Below are 21,548 nucleotides of genomic sequence, written 5' to 3'. Positions count from 1 at the left end.
TGGCGAATGTGGCTTAGTTGTTTCACAGCATGTAGGAGCTTCCTGGATCGGGATTGAACTTGTGTCTCCTGCACCGGCAGGAGGATTCTTTACCACTGAGTCACCAGGGAAATTCTGCTCAGCACTTTTTAAATGAGATATTTAAATGAGTATATTTCACTTGGGATATATAGTTTTTAAAATCTAAATATAGTAAAAAATATTTGACCAGTAGAACTGAAACTCAAAATGCATGATTTTTTCCAGTTTCACCAATATAATTAAAAAAAAAACCAACTGATATAATGCCTCTACTATATAAAATGCAGCATGAGTTTAGTAACTTGTTTGGAGTGAAAATTAAGACATTAAATATATCAAATACAGAAACATTAATATGTAGGAAAAGAACAAATTATCTTTAAGAATATAGTAAACAAAATGGTATGCAATAGTACCTATTGTCACATGAGAAATAAAAAGATGCAAAAGATGTTGCCCTTAGCTTCAAATAACTTGTTCTTTATTAAAACAGCATAGGCGTGCTCGCTTCGGCAGCACATATACTGAAGTTGGAACGATACAGAGAAGATTAGCATGGCCCCTGCGCATGGATGACACGCAAATTCGTGAAGCGTTCCATATTTTTAAAAAAAAAAAAAAGAAAAAAAAAATAAATAAATAAAACAGCATCGGCAAGACTCCCTTGGTGGTCTCGTGGTTAAGAATTCATCATCCAAAGCAGGGGATGTGGGTTCAATCCCTGGTCTGGGAGCTGACAGTCCACACGCTACAGGGTAACTAAGCCCGCACACTGCAACAACAGAAACCCACACACCACAACCAGGAGAAAGCCCACACAAGGCAAGAAGACTTATAATAATAATAATAATAATAAATAAATGGCATAGGAAAATAATAATAATAATAATAAATAGCATAAGAAAAAAATAACACTGATTGCTAAATTGTACAGACCTCAATATATGATATGAGATCAAGAAAAAGCATACGTGGACTAGAGTAAAGAATGATGAATAGTACAATGACTTGAGATATGACTTCAGGCTAGTTGAAATGTGATTAAGCAGGATTTGGACACAGGGGAGTAGAGATTCTAGAAAAGATACAAAGCAGGACCACAAGATATAAGGCAAATAGAAAAGTGCCTCCTGCACTGAAGTGGATCAAATGCTTGCGAACAGTAAGGAACAGTGTTGGATGGATTGTACAGGGCTAGATTACACAGGCTTTTGTTTTTTTCTTTAATACGTATTTATTTGGCTGAATTGAGCCTCAGTTGCGGCACATGCGATCTCTCTTGCAGCATGCCAGCTTCTCTCTAGTTGTGGTGCTCAGGATCAGTAGTTGAAGCGCATGAGCTCAGTTGTCCCAAGGCATGTGGGATGTTAGTTCCTTGACTAGGGATCAAACCTATGTCCTCTGCAATGGATGGTGGATTCTTAACCACTGGACCACCAGAGAAGTCCCTACACAGGCCTTTGAAACCTTACAAACACTCAGACATGATTCAGCAGGCAAGATGAAATTACTATAGGTTTTAGAAGGGAACTACATTAAAAAAGATGTTTCATTAGACTTACTTTGGCAGCAATATACAGCATACTTGAGTCAGGGGGAAAGGCTAGGGGCAGAGAACAGCTATTTTGCTGCTGTAATAATCCAGGAATGAGATGGTAAAGCACTTAGCTATGATCCTGGCAGTAGAAATAGGAAGATAGGGAAAAACTTAAGTGACAAGGCAAACTTGGCAACAAGTTAAAATTCTGGGTAAGGGATAAGAGAGCAAAGTCAAATATGAAACCAATATTGCTAGCCTGACAGAATGAGGGAACGGTGATACCTACTACCAAAGGACTAGAGTAACTGCAAAGGAAAGCAAATTGAAGTGGCAAGGCATCATAGCACAGAAGAGGGGTTAGCGTGAACAGGCCAAGTTTAAGATGACACTGGGGGCAACCTGCACTCTGGCGAATGAATGAGTAGATGTGGTTAGAGCTGTCTGGTCAGCCTATTTCTTGACTTTAGCAAAGACATAAAAAGAAAAAAAGAATGCATGGCTGAGAAATAAGTGGTTGGATATTCATAATTAAAAAGTATCTAGAGGAAAGACACAGAAAAGATAAAATATTAATCAGAAGAAGTAATGTCCCCAAATCAGAGATCCTATATCCTTGCTCATGGAATCCCTAATGCCTGGCCTCTGAGTAGCTGATCCAAAGGTGACTCTCAAAAATGAATGAATGAAAATTTCCCAAGTATGAAGGAATCTTAATAACAAGAAGAAAAGAAAAGAGACAAAATGAAAAATAAAGACTCAAAAAAAGGTCACTGAATTGGCAAGGAGAGCAGGAAGCCAGATTGCAGGAATTAAAAAGGGTAAAACAGAGAAAAGATCTGAAGGAAAGATAGCAGCAAGAGGCAACAGCAGGGTAGACAAAGGGCATTATTTTATTTGTTTGGATATTTTTTCAAAGTAAAAATACTTGCTCATTTTTAAAAATTTGGAGAAAATAACAAAGTGGGGGGCGGGGGGGGGGCGGAAATCACACATTGTTCTACCACCTAAGTGCAGGCACAGTTAATGCATTAAAAATATATGTTCAAACTTAATCCACCAAAAATCTGAGTGGGCTTGCATATCATACAATGGAATACCTAAGGGACTGAAGGAAGGTAAAGGGATAAGGAAATAGTAAGACTGCCTAGCAATGATTACTAGATTTCTCAAATCCTTTCTTAGTAGTCAGAAAATCAGTACTTTTCTGCTATATTTGTGTTCATTCCAAGTAAAGATCTCTGAATATTTGTTAATAGTTTATGTTATTCTTTCTTTAAAATGAGCATTTACATTCTTCATTTACCTAATTACTTTTTTCTTACAACTATGAATCAGCTCCTTAGGTTTTTCAGAGATCAACTGTTTGTTTTACTGCAAAACCTCCAAGGTTGCTTGCTGCTGACTTAAGGAAGTCCTAACCATGTATGGAGAAGGCAATGGCAACCCACTCCAGTATTCTTGCCTGGAAAATAAGTCACAGAAAAGGCAGCCTCTGGAAAAGAACAGTTCGATGATGCTGACAGAAAAGGGGTATGTGTTAAAAAACAAATTCCCTAAATATATGGACACATATGAATCCAAAGGGGAAAGAAAACTGCCTCCAATAATAGAAAAGTATATAGATATAGGTGCCAAGATATAGGAGCCAAGATACAGGCTGAATGAGATACATGAGGGACCCTACATTAAATATTCTAATCCTCTTCATGAAGTGGCATCATTCATTGAGTCAATTCAGGATACACAGTTCCTTGCCAAGACGGCTATCAGAACAGTTCTGGTCCTCTGGCCCAGCTCCACCCACCTCCATCCTTTTCTTCTCTATTATTATTTTATATTATTGCTTCTACCTTTGTGCATTAAAATTTAGATGAGAGGATTGTGACGGGTGAACATCCCACTCTTCAGTCAAGCAAATTTTGTCCTAAGCTATTCTCCTCTAATTAGTCTCATTACTGGCAAGGCTTACTTTCATCAACAATTAATTCCTGATAGTGGGAATAAAGATCTCCCAGTAAGCAAACTGTTAAATGTATTTGGATCAAAAGCCCATCCTTTGATTTTCTGTTAAGGCCATGATCCTGCATTTTGCCAATAAAACTATTATGTCCTCACTGAATCTCTCATTCATCTAAATTCTGTATTTGTTTCTACCACCGATTACATCATCACTGCATTCACAAAATCTAACCTTTATTAAGTTCAATCCTGCTGCATACGACTACACACAGGTGAATGTGAGGCAGAGCTGGCGTCTTACTGCTTTTTAATCTTCATAGGCCTGTATGAGGGCTTCCCTGGTGACGTAGTCAGTAAAGAATCTGCTTGCCATACAGCAGACCCAGGTTCAATCCCTAGGTCAGGAAAATCCCCTGGAGAAAGGTATGGCAGCCCACTCCAGTATTCTTGCCTGGAGGATCCATGGACAGAACAGCCTGGTGGGCTACCATCCATGGGGTCGTAAAGAGTCAGCCATGACTGAATGACTAACACTTACTTATGCCAGTATGTACTAGACATTAAAATAAATGGGCATTGAATTGATTATGTAAACATAGGAAAGGCATTGATTTTTCTCACTTTTTTGAAACTCGTGTGTACAGAATTTGCCCAAACAATGCTTGCTAATGTCTTCTGCTTTAGAAAAAGGGATCATGCATTTAATAATCTGACAGTTAATTTTTTGATCATAGATTGCTTTTACACAAATGCAAATTAATAAATCTAACGAATGCAATCAAAGTAAGGAAGTATTCACTTACGTTTAACTGAAGCACCTTGTTCTAATACATTTCCCAACCTCCCAGAAGCACCAGCTTTGTTGCAAGCAAGATATTACTGAAGTGACATTCTTATCCAATTACATTTTAAAAATATTATGTATATTGCAAAACAACAGCAAGTTCTTGGCTATTCCATATACAAATAGTATTTTGCTGTCACACTGTAAACTACTTATTATACAGTGGTTGCTCTGTTTCAGGTATACCCAGTCTCTGTATTACTATAAACTTTACATATTGGAAAATGAGAATATTTCATTTAAATTCAGTAAAAGTTTACTAAAATGGATTTATCTCAGGTAAGGCCAGTCTAAATTAATGAAAAAAATTAATTTATACACCTTAGATCATTGCTCCTGAGGAGCCAGGAGAAGTTTCATGGAAGCAGTGGCACATGGGTTGGATCTTAAAAGTTAAAACGCATCATCAGAAAAACGAAATGGGTTTTTAAGGTAGCATGTAAAAAAACCTGCACAGACCTAAGCAGAGAAACAAGACAATAAAAGCAAAGATAAGGGTTATGGGTAATACAAACTGAAGTAGCCACTTAATATAGTAATTCCCTGTTCCCATCTTAAAGCTACCTGGCAGTAAAAGATGATCAAACTAGGCAAGTCACAGAAAAATAAAAAGACAAGAAAAGAATGAAAAACACAAACCCAAGTGTTCTCCATGCTTAGCTTGTATCTTAAAACCAGACAGCAAAGCTGGCAACCCTCCCATAAAGCTCTAGGGACCACCGTCCAAGATAACCAAAAGTTCTGATACTTTACCTATAATCGAGCTCAAATTCTAAAAATCACAGATTTCAGAAAGAAAAGGGGTGGTAATTATAGGCACATGTACCATCACTTCCTATTCCCGTGCCCTTGGTAAGCATCACTCATCAATCAGACTTGCAGCATTTGCAAGTTCAAGTCAACGTGAACCTTGTGTCACAATGAGTGCAAAGGTATCTTTTGCTATCTGAACCCTTCCTATTCAAATCCAGACCAGGATGGGTTCGGGTAATTTTTTTTCGAGATAAAGCTCTTTGGAGGAGATGGTATTTCATAGCATATGGACTTTTGCTTCCCCAAATTCCAAAACATAACAGATTGGAATCTGTCACTCTGACCTCTCACTCTCTGAATCAAGAAACCAAATAGCGTGCAAATAGCAAGGAATATATCTGGATGTTTTCTGTTTGTTCTAAGATATAAAACCTTACCTCCCACATATTCTTCTAATATATATAGAAGCTCCTGTAATAGATGCCTGATAGAGGTGCATAATTAGGTAAACCTCATTGTTTTCTATTTCCTCTTACAAATAGGAAGTATACAGTCCATGAAACAGAAAAAAGTAAATGTCTCAAGAAAGAGAAATTAAATCATGTTTTAAAATTTGTATTCATGTAGGATAAGGTTAAGTGTTAACTATCTTAATCTCAGAGTCAGCAATTAAGTGCATTAAGGCTTATTGTTCCTTGTTCAATATTCTGCCCAGGACAGGAAGAGTCTTCCTTCTATTGGTCCATACTGCTCACCTTTAACCTGAACTCTTAGAACTCTCAAGGAAGCAGATGAGAAAACAACTAAAAAGACCAAATGCAAAGAGACTGATGGAAAAGGAGGCACTGGACAAAGTGGTCTAGTTTGGTCAAAGTATCTTATTGTCTTGTTCTTTATAGTACTTATAAAGAACACTCAGTCACAACTATGAATTAAAATGTCTACCCTTGATGAATAAAGCTGTGAAGCTCAATTTAACACTCAACTAACTATTCTGAAGAGAATACACATCTTTTTTATTTACATAACCAAATTTACAATATAACACTCACCACTGCCTTAAAATATTACTACAGGAAAAAAAGTTCCTATGAGGTGCTTATAAGTATTGAATACCTCTTTATAAATAAAACAACCACACAAACAATCTCCTAGTGCAATCTCTTAACCAACAACTAGTAAACTCCCCAACAACGGGGAGTACTACATAGTCTTACATATTTTTGCATAATCAACAACAGCTCTTAGAATACTGTAAATGTAATATATGCTCAATAAACATTTGCAGACTGAATCTCATGTAAGAGAAGTCTTGCACAAGGTAACAAGTGAATTACACCTTCAGGTAGTCCTCATGGGCTAGCACCCAAGGAAATACCAGCAAAAGCTAGTAATTCATCCAATGAAAATGTTCTGCTGACTGCTGATAGGTTAAATGTTAGTCTTTCTCTGTACTTACAGGTATACTTTCTATTGCTGTCAATATTAATTTTGTAATAGAGTCATAGAAATTTAACCTAAAGGAACTTGCAAGGTCCATCTAGTATAAATTTTGCATTTTATCCACAAGGAAACTAAGGGGTCTACTTTTACCATGCTTTAGCACTTGTCACCTCATTCCCTGGCCCTGAACTGAATAAGAGAGGGTTTAGTACACATTATTGCTTAGGTTAACATTACAAGGTTAATATTCCAAGTGAATGGGCATTCCTCAAATGCCAGTCTCAAGCATACTACTTTGTATACAGCAGGTACTTAGGTGAGCACTTAACACACTGTTCTTGTTCAAATTCAAGTGAACGATAATGCTCATTTTAATTATTTTCATTTGTATAATTTTAGTGCGTAACATTATTTTTCTAGTATAAAAAGTGATTTAACCTAAGTTTTTATTCAAACCATCTTTAACAACAATAAGCTATACTTCTGTCTTTCCTACCACTGTGAAGTTCATTTCCCTCAATAATACCAAAAACTAATAGTGAGATAGAAACCAAATCAGTTCTGCACATTCAAGGCACCTCTCACTGGGGAGAGCAAATTGGTCAATTATTTATACACACACATATCCATTACCTAAGTTAAATAAGGCCGTAAAGTTGAGGGGCTTGAAACTACTTAACTTGCTTTCTGAATAACAGGGGAAGACAATTTCATTGGTTTTAGATTATAGAGGAGAGCAAGGAACTGCCTTCTTTCTGGAACCAGAAACAGTGCTAGGATGCACCATCACAGCTGGCCTCAATATAGACAAGCAAAAAGGACTCTAAATTTTTGGTGTGGGTATGGAAGACAGACTGAACTCAGGGCAGGTAGCATGTCAAACAACTACTCAAAATATTTAAAAGCCAGATGATTTACTACTAGTCAGTCTCTAATTTTAAAGCAAAATGAAAATCCTAGGCTTATGGTTAAAGTAAACTCTAAAGTCATGAGCTTTATAGTAAATGTTTTCTACTGCAGTTGAAGAAACAATAACTATTTCTTAGAGCTAAAAACTGCCTAAACCAGAACCAAGGACAAAACTGAACTACAGAAAATAGGACAAATAATGGCACTAAGAGGAAAACTTATGGATCACCACACTTTGCTGAAAAATTTATGAATTGCCATACTTTGCTTACTGCAACTAAGAAATAAGTTGCTCAATTCGGGTTTAAATTCTAAATCTAAAATGTACCAGATTCAGACCTCTGTATGATTTACAGGATTAAATAAAGACAAGGAACTATAGCCACAGTACCACTTCTAGGATCTGATAATGAAATCAGAGGAATCCTATAGCTTCCCTGTCACTCAATTTATCTCCTTCCATAAAGTGAGCAGAATAACACATCATATAGGATTGCTTTTGGTTTATAGGTCTTACTTGCAAACAGAGGTATATAAATAAAAATAATAATGGATAATAAGTAATACTTTTAAGAATTCCTGAATTTCTTGGGTAAATACGTATTAGAATATTTTCTACAATGGAACATCAGGCTTTCTTTTGAATTTATAGGTAAAGGTTTGTTATCTATGATACCATCTAATTTCAAACATGTTAATCCCTCCCAACCATGCAGGTATGATTATTCTTAAACATAACTAATCACAAACAGGCAGGAAAGATTTCAAAAGCAATTTTTCCACAGTAATTTTATTCTATCAGGGTTTCAAGAAAAACTACTTTTTAAAGGGAAAGAAAATCACAGGTTTTTTTGGTCTAAAATACAAATTAAAAAAAAAAAAAAACCAAAAAACTATGAAGACACTGGTAGATAAGAGGAAGGAAAAACTTACTTTGGTACTCTTTTTTTAGGTAACCAAAGAGGATTGCAATGTAAGTTAAAGTGAGCAGTGAGGTTAGATTGTGGCTTTGTTTTAGGTTGCCAGTATAAGTCTTTATTTAGGAAAAAAAATGCATGTTACTAGCTTACCTTTTTTAATGAAAAGTTTATAACAGAATTATTTTCTATTATTTACAAAATATAAAAACGATTGTATAGCCTATTCAGTATTAAAACACACCTCTGAAAATAACTCTCCTTTCGAGTGAGCTGTGTAAGGGAAGTGACTTGGATCTCTGTCTATGGAGTGGGAATGAGATCAAGAAAGGTGCATGCTCATTCCTTGGACTTAAGCTGAAGGTACCCATAAATATATTATACAAATATTACAACACTAACAAGTTAGTAACTTCATTTTGTAGAACTGTCTTGAAAAACACGTATTTCCAAATCTTAAGAATTATGGCTCCCGATGTTAAATCATTAACATCATGATATCAACTCTGAATACTTAATATTTTTTCCAAACACTCATTTAATGCTTGAAATAACCATGGACATACTTTTAACTAACAGTATTTTACTTTAATGAACAGATTAATTATGAACAGGTAATAAATAATTTACTGTCTAGCTAAAGGCCTACATCACATACTATGTATCTATAAAATATGAGGACAAGTTCAGACTTGTTTGTGACATGAAGTCCAATAATTTAGAAACTATGATCAACCCAAATGCAAAGCTCATTTGATAATTATTAAGTACCACATTTCTGTGTAATGTAATTTTAAAGTCCCATTAGTAATGATACCAAAGGTTGATATAGGACATAGTCCAAAACTGATAATCTTTCAGAACATTATCAAATGATAAAATAATTGGTAAAAAGATACTATTGCCTCAATAAATGTGAAATGAGATATCTAAATAACTGCGATCTTATCCATTAAGTCATTTTAATTTTATACATATACACATACTATTTCTTAGGAGGAGATGGAAGTGAAAGAGCTTTCACTTTGTAATGTCTTTATTTTATATAGTCACTTAATGAATAACATACATCCAGTGTTGTGGAGGAGGGGCTATGAGGCTATACATAAATATAGCCATTAACACTGTTCATGATCCACAAATGTTTAAAGTTTTAAATATAAATAAATAATTTTGCAAATAGGATTTCTAAAGCTGAAAATTAAATGCTAGTGTGCCAGTACAATTTTAAAATGAAGTTATAAAATTGTACATTTGGGGAGTAAGGTGTTTGTTGTCATTTTGTTTTTTCAGAGTAAGTACCAAAAACTGAAGTACATTGTACTTTAGAAGTTTTCCTCACATTAAAATCAGTGCAGTTAAGTTGTAATAGATGTGTAAATATAAATTATCAATTAAAGAAGAATTAAATCACAATTTACCAAAAGAGCACTCCACTACATTATTATTCAAACACTTCAGCCTGCTGCCTATACAACTTACTCATACTTTAAAAATATAAGGTGAACGCTCCTTTCCCCCACTGTTCTCACAATAAATCAAAACATATAATTATTAATTCAACTTTCAAAATTTGCCTTTCTTAAAATATTTTAGTCCTTTAACTTGGATGTCCCTTACCTGAATGTAAAAACCAAAGTGCTCAATTCAGACTTCAGAGACGCTGGTAACATTAAGTTAGGGGGAAGAAACCTGGTTTCTGAAAATCTTGATGATAATCAGGATATTGAGTATCTCTTCCTTTAAATTATAGCTCTAAAAAGGGGGTGAGGGCATCTATCGAAAAATAAACCCTTCTCTTTCTCTCTCTCTCTCTCACACAATCCTATTTATCTGACCTATTCAAATGGCGACATGACTATTGTCAACCCTAAAATATTCTTTTAAAAATATTTAAACTTCATCTAAAAATGAAAACTGAAAGCAAGATACTCAGCTGCCAAATACTGTGCAGTATCAAACTATTAAAGCCTGCACTGACCTACTTCATATTAGCATCATGACAATATGGATGTGTGCCAATAAATTAATGAAAATTACTATATAACAAACTTTAATTGTGCATTTAAAAATTGTCACTGTTTTTAAATATGTAAATATTGTACTACAATGCCAGTTGTTTTATGATAGATTTATTTTTAAATTGCAATATAAAAAGTAAGGAGGTTTGGTATTTCAGTAATCATATTCAATGATGAACATGTAAGATTTCATAAAATCAGAGCTTTTAAAAACACATTTAATTCTATTTTTAATCATCTATTAAAAGCAGTCTTAGACCAAACTCCAAATAATGCTTTCCATTTTAAAAATAGCACTACACTTTTTATAACATGTCAGTTAATGAAGAATCCTACAAAAATAATGCAAGTTCATGTTCACAGAATATTTCCAATGGCTCTAACAGAGGACAGACTTAACTCAAGTGTCTTTAATTATTAAAAGACCAGTCTTTCAGAGTTTAATCTAATGTTGAAATATTGTAAATTCTTATACAAGAAAGTACAAGAATAGCAAAGGATATTTCATTCAAGGGTTCTAAAAAAAGACACGAAATGGCAACACATTTATTTTAAATGAAAGCATCCTTTAAAATTGGAAAATCACTTTACAGTGTAAACTACCACCTTAAAATGTCTCATACTATGGAAACCCTTTCTTCACAATCAATGCAAAAAGATTAAGGTCCCTGGAAGAGAAATTTAATCTCAGAATAAAGAAGGCAAAAATATCCAGAAACAGCAGCTAAGCCAACTGAAAGAAAGAGACACATTAGGTTTTGTGCTGCATATTAATAGTCTTATGCACAATGTCTGTTTGGTGAAAATTCACAATACACTGCTTCCTCCCAGTATGACTGCAAAAAGGAGTAAACACATTTCACATTTCTCAGTCCCAAATTCATGCTATCATCATGCAACATGACTTAATTTCGACCCATATTCCTCTTACACATAAGTGAAAAACACTTGTTTATCTGCACTTGCAATTGAGGAGGGGGTAAAAGCATTTTCTGGCTCCGGAGCCCAGGGGCTGATGCAAAGTCCCCACACCTCCAGAGATCCTATAAATACGCACCCGACTTCGGAGACCCACATTCAATGAATGTATCAGCCTCCTCCTCCGCTCCCCAGCCCGCCGCCCCCCACCCTCTTTGCAGCAGAAATGTGCCTGGGCTTTTCTACCCCAGCGATGGAGGATCCTCTTACCAGATGGAGTTCTTGATCCTGTGTTGCAGCGCGCTGGCCTCTGTCCCTGGCAGCCCGGGCACAAGGGCTGGCAGAGCCACCCCCGAGTTGGGGGCGCTGGGGGGAAGCTGCTGATGGGCATCAGGCTGCTGTGGCGGCGGCTGTTGTTCCTCTGCCATCGCTGCTGGAGGGGTGGGAGGGAGGGAGGGAAGATGGGGGCGCGGGGAAGGGTGAGGGAAGAGACGGGGAGGGGAGGACGAAGGGGGAGAGGAACGGGGAGGGGAAGAGGAGGAGGAGGAGGAAGGAAGCTGGATAAGCTAGGCCTTTACCCCAGGGCTCGAGTGAGTCGCTTTCGCCTGCCGCCTGGGGGACATCACCGGGGAGACCGAGCGGCTCCTTACGGCCGGGGCGCTTCACCGCGGGAGAGGCATGGCGGCTCCCCTCAGCCCCCCGCCGCCGCCGCCGCCTCCTCCCGTCAGCGGCCGGGGCTTGGGGGGGGATGAGGAGGGGGCGTCTGAAGATGAAGTGGGGTGGGGGCGAGGCTCCCCCAAATCCAAGGAGAACGGTTGCTCAGCGACCTGACGGCCCGGCCTTTCCTTTCTTGCCCGCGGGGCTTTCTACTCCGGGGGCCCCGCGCTGCGGCTGCAGCCCCAGGCTCGGCTCCACGCCACTCCCCACGCCGCCGCCGTCGCCGCCGCTCGCTCCCGGCCCCGCCGCCGCCGCTGCCCTGCCAGCCCCGGAGGCAGCCCAGTGCGCGCAGCCGCACTGCGGCCCGGCGCAGACGGCAAAACACCTACCGCTCGGCCGCGGGGGGGGCGTGGACCAGTGTGTGCGGGGCACGGGCGCGGGCAGGCGGGGGGCTGGCCGGGGGGGGCGCCCGGGCGCGGAGGGCGGGCGCGGGCCAGCGGGGCCCGGAACGCGCGCCTCCGGGGCCGAGGAGGCCACTGGCCGAGCTGGTGGAGAGCAGGAAAAACGTGGGGGAGGTGCTGGCGAGAGAAAGAGAACTTGCGTGAGGAGGAGAAACCAAATTTAATATTTGGCGTGGAAATGGGATTTTTTTTTTTTTTTTGCATCCTCCAAGCAAGTAAAGTGAAATCAGTCAACATTATCCCCCCTCCCCTCGACAAGTGAGGATTACTTTCTCCTTGGTGAAAGGAACAGAATTGAATCAGGTAAGAGGATAAGCTGACTTTTCAGAAGCCCCCAAAGAAGAACACCCGTTGGAATTAACCACCCTTTAGGTAATTCAGTCTTGAACGGAAATCGCGAGGCAGGAGCTGGGTTGAGTGCTCCTCGGTCGGGCATTCAAAGCCCTCCAAATCTGGCCCCACTTTAGCTATCCAATCATCGCTGCCTCCATCCCCCTGCAAGAACTCTCGGCTCCAATCAGTGAAGTCTCCATGCCATTCTCAACGCGCAGCAGACTCATTCTTCCTTCGTGCCTTTGCGCCTGCTGTTCCTCTCACCTCCCTCCCCACCCCACCCCCCTTCCAGGAACGCCCTCCTTCCTCCTCTATACCGCTCTCCAGCCAACCCAGTCTCCAAGGCGCAGCTCAAGTCGTGGCTTGTCAGGGTCCCTGGCAGCCAAGGCCCCTGCCCGCCTCGGAAAGAAACGCGTGTAGTTCTCACAACATGGAGGCTCAGGCTCCATTCACAAGCTCCTTCCTTTTGGATCCAGTTGAACCCCTGAACGTCCTCTCTGCCCCTTCCCCCGCTACTCATCCTTAAGAGCTAGCTTTGCCCACTGAGAGTAAGGCTCCCTGCCAGAAACTGGCAGGTCCCCTTTAAGAGCAGAAGAATTGGCTTTTCTAGGTGGGGCTGATCACGGAGGCCTAAACTGCCTGGTGTAGGACACTACAGCCAAGGTCTCTGGCACCAGATGGAACAGCTGCTCAGCTCATACTGACCTTTCTCTGGGCCTCTGGGCGTTATGAGCTCTTCAGCTTTAACTTTTCTGACAGTTTCTATCGTGTTTCTACCTGTCAGATTCTCTGGCCACTCTCCTGCAGTGCTTGGACTTTGGGCAGCGAGTCTTTGCCACCTTTTAGGCTCCTTCTGGGTGTGAGGAATCTGATTGGCTTGGGTTTCTTGGCCTTTGGAGTTATCCGTTCCCTGCCTTGGCCTGGAACCGTTTTTGCTTTTGCACCACCGTTTTTGCTTTTGCACCACCGTGCCCCCAGGCCTACCTCACAGAATCCACTCCCAGATTCGCTGAGTTCTTACACGTGGTGGGAGCACAGGGACAAGGAAAGAGGAAGGACACCTGTGTGCAAAATAGCTCTTTCATGAGGATTCTAGGCCTGTTGGATTCCTTTGCACTCTGAAGCCCATGGCACTGATTCTGTCACACAAGGAGCCCCCCTTTCCAGAAGCTAAGGTCACTGTTAGCTTAGCCACTTTTAGAAAGTTAAGTTATTAATTCATTTTTGCACACGTACCCTTGGGTCCTATGTAAAGGCAGGCTTTTTTTTTTTTTCCTGTACCAAAGTGATAGACATGGTGTGCCCTAGACCGAAGCTTTGAGGAATAAAAACAGCTAATGCTAATAACGAATGCACACCTTCACTGTGCAAGACCTAGCATTTTCTCTACATTACCATCTGCAAACTGCATAACGTAGGTACTATTCTCTCAATTTTACAGATGAACCAGAAGCTTAGTGAGGTTAACTGTCTTAAAGTGACCCAAATAGTAAATGAGGGAGTCAGGATTTGAATCCTGAAGTCTCATGCCGAAAAAGAGGTTATATCGAAAGATCTTGGATGCCTATATAAGCTCTATATCCATGAAGAAGATGGAGGAAGTAAAAACACTTTGGGCAAAGTCCCGAAGTCCCCCAGGTTCTAATTTTTTACCTTGCCAAGAGAGAGTGATGGCTCCACGTTGCCACACCCTGGGAGGGGGAGACCCTAGGGAGTGAGAGATTCATCCAAGAAGGGAAATTATCTGAGTCTGCCAAAGTCCTTAAGAAAAGGAAGCTGAGAACCAGGACGGTTTTTTAAAATTTCGCTGCCGGGTGTCACACAGGCTGACTTCCCGAGTGCAACTTTTGAGGGTTTTATAGGTTCCATAAAAGAGCATGTCAGCCCACCAGCCACTAGAGGGCACAGCAGAGCTGCAGTCCTGGGCTGCCCTCTAGCGGCGGTGCTGACGAAAGGGCGTCGTTGAATCTGGGGCCTTCAAAGACCCCATAGAAAGGCGGTTGGAAGAGACATCTCCAGCTCTTAGGTTCAACAAGCAATGAGAAGAATGGATTGGCAAATAGTATCAGATTGAAGAGATCTTATTGCTAGAATGGACATCCTTGCTGGAAGGCTGTAAATCGTCGGCCCCCACTACTAACTTAAAATCTGGGAGTAGAGTGTGCAGTTTTGTTACCGTTTTCGGACAGGGCAGTGAATATAGTTAGTTATACTAGTAGAAACCTGAAAGAAATCTGATGAAGTTACTCAGAATCGTGGGTGAGGATTCAAGCCAAACCCAGACACCTTGAGTGAAGGCAGCAGTGTGGCCATGGTGTTTCTGAAATTTATTTGCCCCCCCTCTTGTTATGAAACTGTATTAAGGCCCCTCCGGGACCTAAAATCACAGTGGTTCACTTCCTCAGACCTTCAGTTTGACTCACTGAGAAGTAACGGAAAACATTCTAGTAATCATGAATTTTCAATAGAGCATACTAGATTTTGAGCTTCTGTTTCTCAACCCTGAAGATTATAAGTCTGTTCTCCCTGTGAAAGTGTACTCCTGTGGAAAATTTTGAGAAACACTGAGGTAGTGGGAAAGAAAGACTCCAATCTGGGAGTCAGAAAACCTAAAAATTCAAACCCTCTATTTCCATCTTGGTAAAAATGAAAATCATGACCTACCTCACAGGTTGTGAGAAACATGTTAAGGTGATACCTAAACCAGGGTACTGCTATGCACAGAGAAAGATAATCTATAAGGTGGACTGTGAGCACCTCAAAGTCTCATGTTCTATTTATCCTCGTAATCCTGGGACACAATTCCTTACTCCTGGGTGTTAAGTAAATATTTGTTGAATTCAGTAGTTACCTAACGTTAATTTTCTTAGCCTGGTACATCATACCATCTTGCTCTCTTCTGTCTAAATTTTGTGTCATTTATGAAACTATATTTCTTATATGATAAATGTACATGCATTTATTATACCCAGTACATAAGAGCATCAGACACTGAAAATATAAATAAATAGATAGATAGGTAAGACCTGGTCCCAACTTGAAATAATTCGCATTCTGGGGAGCAGAGAGACCTATTACTATATATTAGTTACACAAGATGATGAGTATAGTGGAGGAAGGGATTGGTCCTACTCAGAGCAAAAAGAGCTTTTGGAGAAGACCTCTTGGCTAACATTTGAATGGGGTCTCATCGGGTGAATGTAAGTTCAACAGGCAGAGCAATAAGGGAAGATGTTTTCAGACCAAGGGGCAGAGCAATATGGGAAGATGTTTTCAGACCAAGGAGCAGAGCAAACACTGGTGTGAGGCCATGAAAAGACACATGGGATGAGCGCATAATGCAGTGTTAGCTTTGGGCTCGGATCCTTAATAGAGTGTGTAGGGGAGGAAAAAGGGGGGACGGAGACACAGTCCGTTCTATAAAATGTTATTCTGTGTTATTAATTACAGCTGTTCTGACAAAAAATGAGGCCCAAATAGGCTTCGTCATTGGTTAATACTGAATAAATGCTTAAAGTGTACATTTAATTTCCACAAATTACAGTGATTTACAGATGTGGAAAAGATAAGGTTCTGCCCTCTTTTCCTTCTCTCCTTGAAAACTAAGTCTTCCCTCACCCTCTTTTCCTTTACCATTACTTTCTCTGCCTTCTTTAGTTGCAAACTTTTCCCTCTAGAGCTGAAAGTAGAATATGTAATCATCTACATGTTATTTAAGGGAACAGGAATGGAAGGCTTTCCACCTCCAAAATAAATCTTTCTCCATATCAGAAAGTGGTGTAACCACTTTCTTTGGGTTAAGCTGTTGTCTTTCAAAATGCCTGGAGTCCTAGGGGAGCTGATCTATTAAGTTCCAATGCTGTAATGTAACTGAGTTTTCAGTCTTTTACTAGCTTTAGAGCAAGGGAGGTGAGGGCAATGGGGAGACAGACAACAAAGAGGAAGCAAGATTACAAAAGAGAGCGGTTGGAAAGTTCAAAGCCAAGTGCATATTGGCAAATTTGGTTAAACTTTCTCCATACTGTGCTTACTAATGTTAGTGTGATGTGAAAATGTGAGTTCTCCTGTCAGAGCACAAATATTCCATTATGTCATTAAAACAATGGTTTGTTAAGGCAAAGTAGCCTAACTATTCATAGCCTTACCTGGTGGCTCAGATGGTAAAGAATCTGCTTGCAACTCTGGAGACTGGGTTTGATCCCTGGGTTGGGAAGTTCTCCTGGAGAAGGGAATGGCAACCCACTCCAATATTCTTGCTTGGAAAATCTCATAGAGGATCCTGGTGGGTACAGTCCATGGGTGGCTATTTAAATACTAGGCAAGGCAACAGGGTGTTAACAACCTAGTTATGTTACCCTATCTATACAAGTCATTCTGTCAGGTCCCTTTACTTATCTCTAAGGATTATTGAGATAAAGTTCTCCTAATGTACTTGGCTCTTCAAGTGAAAGGTATTATGAAAATGCATACCAGGTACTGCTTTGATTTCATTTAGAAATTCTCCATTGTTGTTACCATAGACATGTTTATGTTGTGACCTGAATTCTCTTGATGTGAAAGAAGGTTCAAGTTAGTATCATCTGTCTGAATTTTAAAAGAAATGTTTACTTTTACTTGGGGCCAGAAAGGTCCCAAGTAGAAATGTGATATCTTGGAAATTCAGGCCAGCAGCAGCTGTGAACAGAAGCCGGTAAAGTAAAAGCATATTTACCTAACCCTAAAAGTGACGGTGAAAAGACGCTGGAGGCAGCCCTTCAACGAGGAGGTCAGCCCTGGTGCAGTTTGAACCGGTGGAGCCTAGTCAGTAATCCACAGACTCATCGTTCTGCGGTTCAAGACACACTTATGTTCTCCTCATATACTAATTATTACACTGAGAAAAATTTTAAAACAATTGGTAAATACAATATTGTTCTAATCTTCAGGAAGTTCATAATCTAATTGGAACACATGTCAGCCCACACATATTTTTAAACACCAAGTGAAAATACAGGGGACAAACAAAAAAACAAGTGTGTGACAGGCTAATTTATTGAGCTGTTAATTTGGTTTATGTTCTTATATTTTCCCTCCCCTCCATTCCAAACAGGCTTCTAGGGAGTTTGTGTTTCTAAGCAGAAGGAAGTTGACAGGAATTCTCTCTTAGACAACTCCAGGAGGCACCGCTCGCATTGTCATTGAAGCCGCCTGGACACAGCTCCTTAGAATGCACCATCAGTGGTATCCCTGAAGTTGTGCCCAGTGATTTGCCCTCCAGGTTTCTTGCTCCCAAAGGGATTTTGCCAGGGGATTCAAGGGGTAGGGACATCTGGGGGAGAGAGGGAAAGGAGGAAAGAGAAAGAGGGAAGGAGGGGTTGTGCGTAGGTGGAATTGTTGCAAAAGAAAACATTTCCCAAACTGGAAAAGAGTCAAAGTCAGGGTTTCAGTAGTGAGGATACCAGCCTTGTTTCCTTGAAGGACCCCAAGAGCTAGCCAAACATCAGATAGATGCATGGTGACCCCAAGAAGACTGGATCCCCCTGCCACTGCTACTCAGTCCATGAGCAGAGCTGTTGTCTGGCTTCTGGGGACCATTCATCCCTGAACAGTGAAGATGTCAAAGTCCATCTTCCCCCATTTTCTGGCTCAACAGAAATCTTCCAGACTCTGGTGAATTCCTCGGGAAGAAGGGAGGGAAGCCTGGTAATAACTGGGATTGGATTTCCTTCTACTTAAGCAGAATTAAGGCTGGAATCACTTAAATCTGAGGTGAATTTACTTTGATTTAAGCACAATAAAGCAGCATAACATTTCTTGCACAATCAAATTTGTTCTTACAGATTTATGCCTAACTAGCAGTGAATACAACATACAAAACAGTGTTGAGAGAGTAAGGTCAAGAATCACAGTGAATGGCACAACTAACATCTGCTGAGGGAATTAAGAGAAAGAAAAGAGCAAATGGAGCTAAATTAAAAGGAGGTGACTTTATGGAGGGCTTCTGACAGAGCTGGAGTGTAAGGAAAGGAAAGGAGTTTATGAACGTGGGAGACAGAGTGGCGGCAAGTCAGAAGGAAAAGCAATGTGAACAGAGCAGGAAAAGGAGAATCGCTATGAAGAGATAAACAGGAGACTGGCCTAATTGGAGTGAATGTGTGTGTGTCTGTGTGCATGCTCAATGTGTCCAACTTTGCGACCCTGTGGACTGTAGCCTGCCAGGCTCCTCTGTCCATGGAATTCTCCAGGCAAGAATACTGGAGTGGGTTGCCATTTCCTCCTCCAGAGTATCTTCCTTACCCAGGGATCAAACCTGCGTCTCCTGCGTTGACAGGTGGGTTCTTTACCACTGAGCCATCAGGGAAGCCTCAGTTGAGTGAAGAGCTGATGATAAAGGTTGTGCTGAGTGTCAAATTTCCAAATGTCTTCTTCCGTCCTCACTGAATAAGGCAGAGTTGTATCAAAGAACAAACAGTAGATTATATTATAAATTTCTTATAATATTATCATCATATACTTATCATAATATTTATTGTAATTATTTTATTACATAATACAAAGGAATTGACTGGCATGATTGTGGGAGCTAACAGGTTTAGACTCTGTAAGGCAGGCTAGCAGGCTAACAGGCCAGAAACTCCTGGGCAGGAATAGGCACTACAGTTTCACAGGTGGGATTTCTTCTTCCTTAGGAAAAATCTTAGTTTTGCTCTTAAGGCCTTTCACTTGATTAGATGGAGCCCACCCAGAATATCAAGGATAACCTCCTTTACTTAAAGTCAAATGATTGTAGATGTTAACCACATCTAACAGAATTCCTTCACAGCAACACCGAGGTTAGCTTTTTAATTGAATAACTGGAACATTCGCATAGTCAAGTTGACACTTAAAACTAACAGTCACATTCACTACACTCTTTATGTCATCCCTCATGTATCTGAGAAGAGAGAAGTCTTTGAACCTCAGGAAAGATCATTTCCTATGAAGTAGGCCAACCTATATTCTTCCCTTGGGTATATTTATTTTCTATCCTTTTTTCCTTGTTTTTGTATATAAATATATGTGTTACCAGGAACTTTTTCTTTTTCTTTATCCTCCTCCCCTTCCATTATCTGATGTTGTGCTAAGGAAGAATTGTGGTTTGATGTTAGTATGTTTTTTTTAAATCTTTTTGTTTTTCCTATTTATAGTGCCTCTAATGTTATCTGTTAGCATCATTCTCCTGAATTGACCAAAGCCTCGGGTTCCTGCCTTCTATAACCCTCTAAGGAGCTCAGTCAGTGTAAGCCTCCATCCTTGTGACTTGTAACTCTGGGTCCCTGATTGGAACAGGGCTAAGCATCCAACATAAGGGCAACCAGTCCCCTGATTGGACAGTGACCTGTGAACTGGCTAAATATAAGATCTTTGCCCAAGGAAGAGGTTAGTAATTAATTAACAAATTGATTCCTTTCTTGGAGAATATAAGTATGACTAAGGGAGAAGGTTAGGCAGTTGGTGGTTAAAAAAAAGTACACAAAAAGACAAGAGAGGCAAACCTCAGGAATCATTAGACAATAGCAACCAGTAGAGGCAATAAGTAAGAAGCAACTTTGAGTAGATAAGTCAAAAAGGCTTTCTGAAGATAAGATAATTGCTTAGTCATGGTAAGAGCAACAGGCCCAGGGGTGGATAGAAATGAGGAGATTTTTATTTTGGGCCATACCGCACAGCATGTGGGTTCCCCGACCAGAGATCAAACCCTCACACCCTGCATTAGAAATGTGGAGTCTTAACTGCTGGACCACCAGGAAAGTCCAGAAACTAAGGAGATTTTTTGATGGAGCTCCAGAGTAAGGGCACACATGAGAAAGAGCAGGTTATTGGCCAGGCCTTGGGGAAATTCAGAATAACTGCCCAGAAACCCAGGAGCAGACTTATAAGTGACCTCATAGTAACTTGAAGAGAGCTAGGAAACTATAAAGTTTATTCAGGTTCCAATGTAGTTCTAGCAAATGATTTATCTCCTCAGATCCCCAAGAGAAGGTTTCCATTGCTGTCTTATTTTGGTGTGAATCTCTCTCTTCCAAAAGAGTTTTACACATGCAGTTGTAGTCCTGACCATCTCAAGGGCTCAATCTTGTGTCAAGAATTGCATCCTCTTGGAAATCTTAGCTTATCCATTCTTCATCTCACCTGCACCAGGTTGAGTTAACTGTCCCTTTTTGTGTTCCTTTAGGACCTTCCACAGCCTTACATCACAGATACTACCTCATTATGTGGTAATTGTAGATTTACTTGTCAATTTTTTGTACCTACCCTTCCCACCTCTGGCTCCCAGTATATATAGTCAAGATGTGTGTTTTTATTCTCTGTATCTCCTACATAAAGAATAGACCCTATCATAAAGTAGCCAAATAATAAACATTTGTTGAATTTTGAATTAGGGAGCGCTCCTTTTGTTTAGGCCAAGGGGGGAAAAAAAGGCAGAATGTCAGAAAAAGCAGAATGGGCTAAGAAAACTCAAAAGCTTATCCGTAATAAGAGTGCAGGTACTAAGAATTTAGTTAATTCATACTTAAAATTCATGTCTCCATGACTCTACACAAAAATTTCCCAGGCAGCCAAATTTTGTCTGTTCAGCTAGACATCTGGTGCTATGATTCTCCAGTTTTAAAGGTACCTTGGCCAGCCCTGTTCCTTTTAAGGGAAAGAGTCAGCTACATTCTCCCTTTATCCTCTAGTTTCTTATCTGAATTCAGATCCATGTGCTTGGGTGGGCCAGGCTTGAGGCTGATTCTCAGGGTGATCCCTTGG

The 21,548-nt window shown here is 40.1% G+C and overlaps 2 protein-coding genes and 1 non-coding gene across 6 annotated transcripts in view; 2 read left to right on the top strand and 1 right to left on the bottom strand.

The window, feature by feature from the left end:
- Positions 1-12,337, bottom strand: part of RFX7 (regulatory factor X7) — a 141,072-nt gene extending 128,735 nt beyond the window's left edge. The window contains exons 1-2 of one of the 2 annotated variants that reach the window (XM_043471879.1): positions 11,904-12,337; positions 11,596-11,755 (exon numbers count right to left, since the gene is read on the bottom strand). In XM_043471879.1, coding sequence (XP_043327814.1) covers positions 11,596-11,753 — 158 coding nt within the window. In that variant the 5' untranslated portion in view covers positions 11,754-11,755; positions 11,904-12,337. Of the gene's footprint in view, positions 1-11,595; positions 11,759-11,903 lie in introns of both variants that reach the window. The other variant, XM_043471880.1, reaches the window with a different exon arrangement.
- Positions 522-628, top strand: LOC122444381. The gene has a single exon (XR_006270224.1). It is a non-coding gene; the product is annotated as a U6 spliceosomal RNA (small nuclear RNA).
- Positions 12,338-12,635: 298 nt separating the features above from the next.
- The window catches only part of LOC122443571 (40S ribosomal protein S10-like), a 49,948-nt gene continuing 41,035 nt past the window's right edge, over positions 12,636-21,548 (top strand). The window contains exon 1 of one of the 3 annotated variants that reach the window (XR_006270066.1): positions 12,636-12,746. The gene's annotated coding sequence lies outside the window, so the exon portion shown is untranslated. The remainder of the gene's footprint in view (positions 12,747-21,548) is intronic. The other 2 variants (XR_006270064.1, XR_006270067.1) reach the window with 2 other exon arrangements.

This window comes from Cervus canadensis, chromosome 6 (assembly GCF_019320065.1).
Source record: "Cervus canadensis isolate Bull #8, Minnesota chromosome 6, ASM1932006v1, whole genome shotgun sequence".
NCBI lineage: Eukaryota > Metazoa > Chordata > Mammalia > Artiodactyla > Cervidae > Cervus > Cervus canadensis.
The sequence above is the reverse complement of the archived record's forward strand: the minus strand, read 5'-3'. Positions and strand labels throughout refer to the sequence as shown.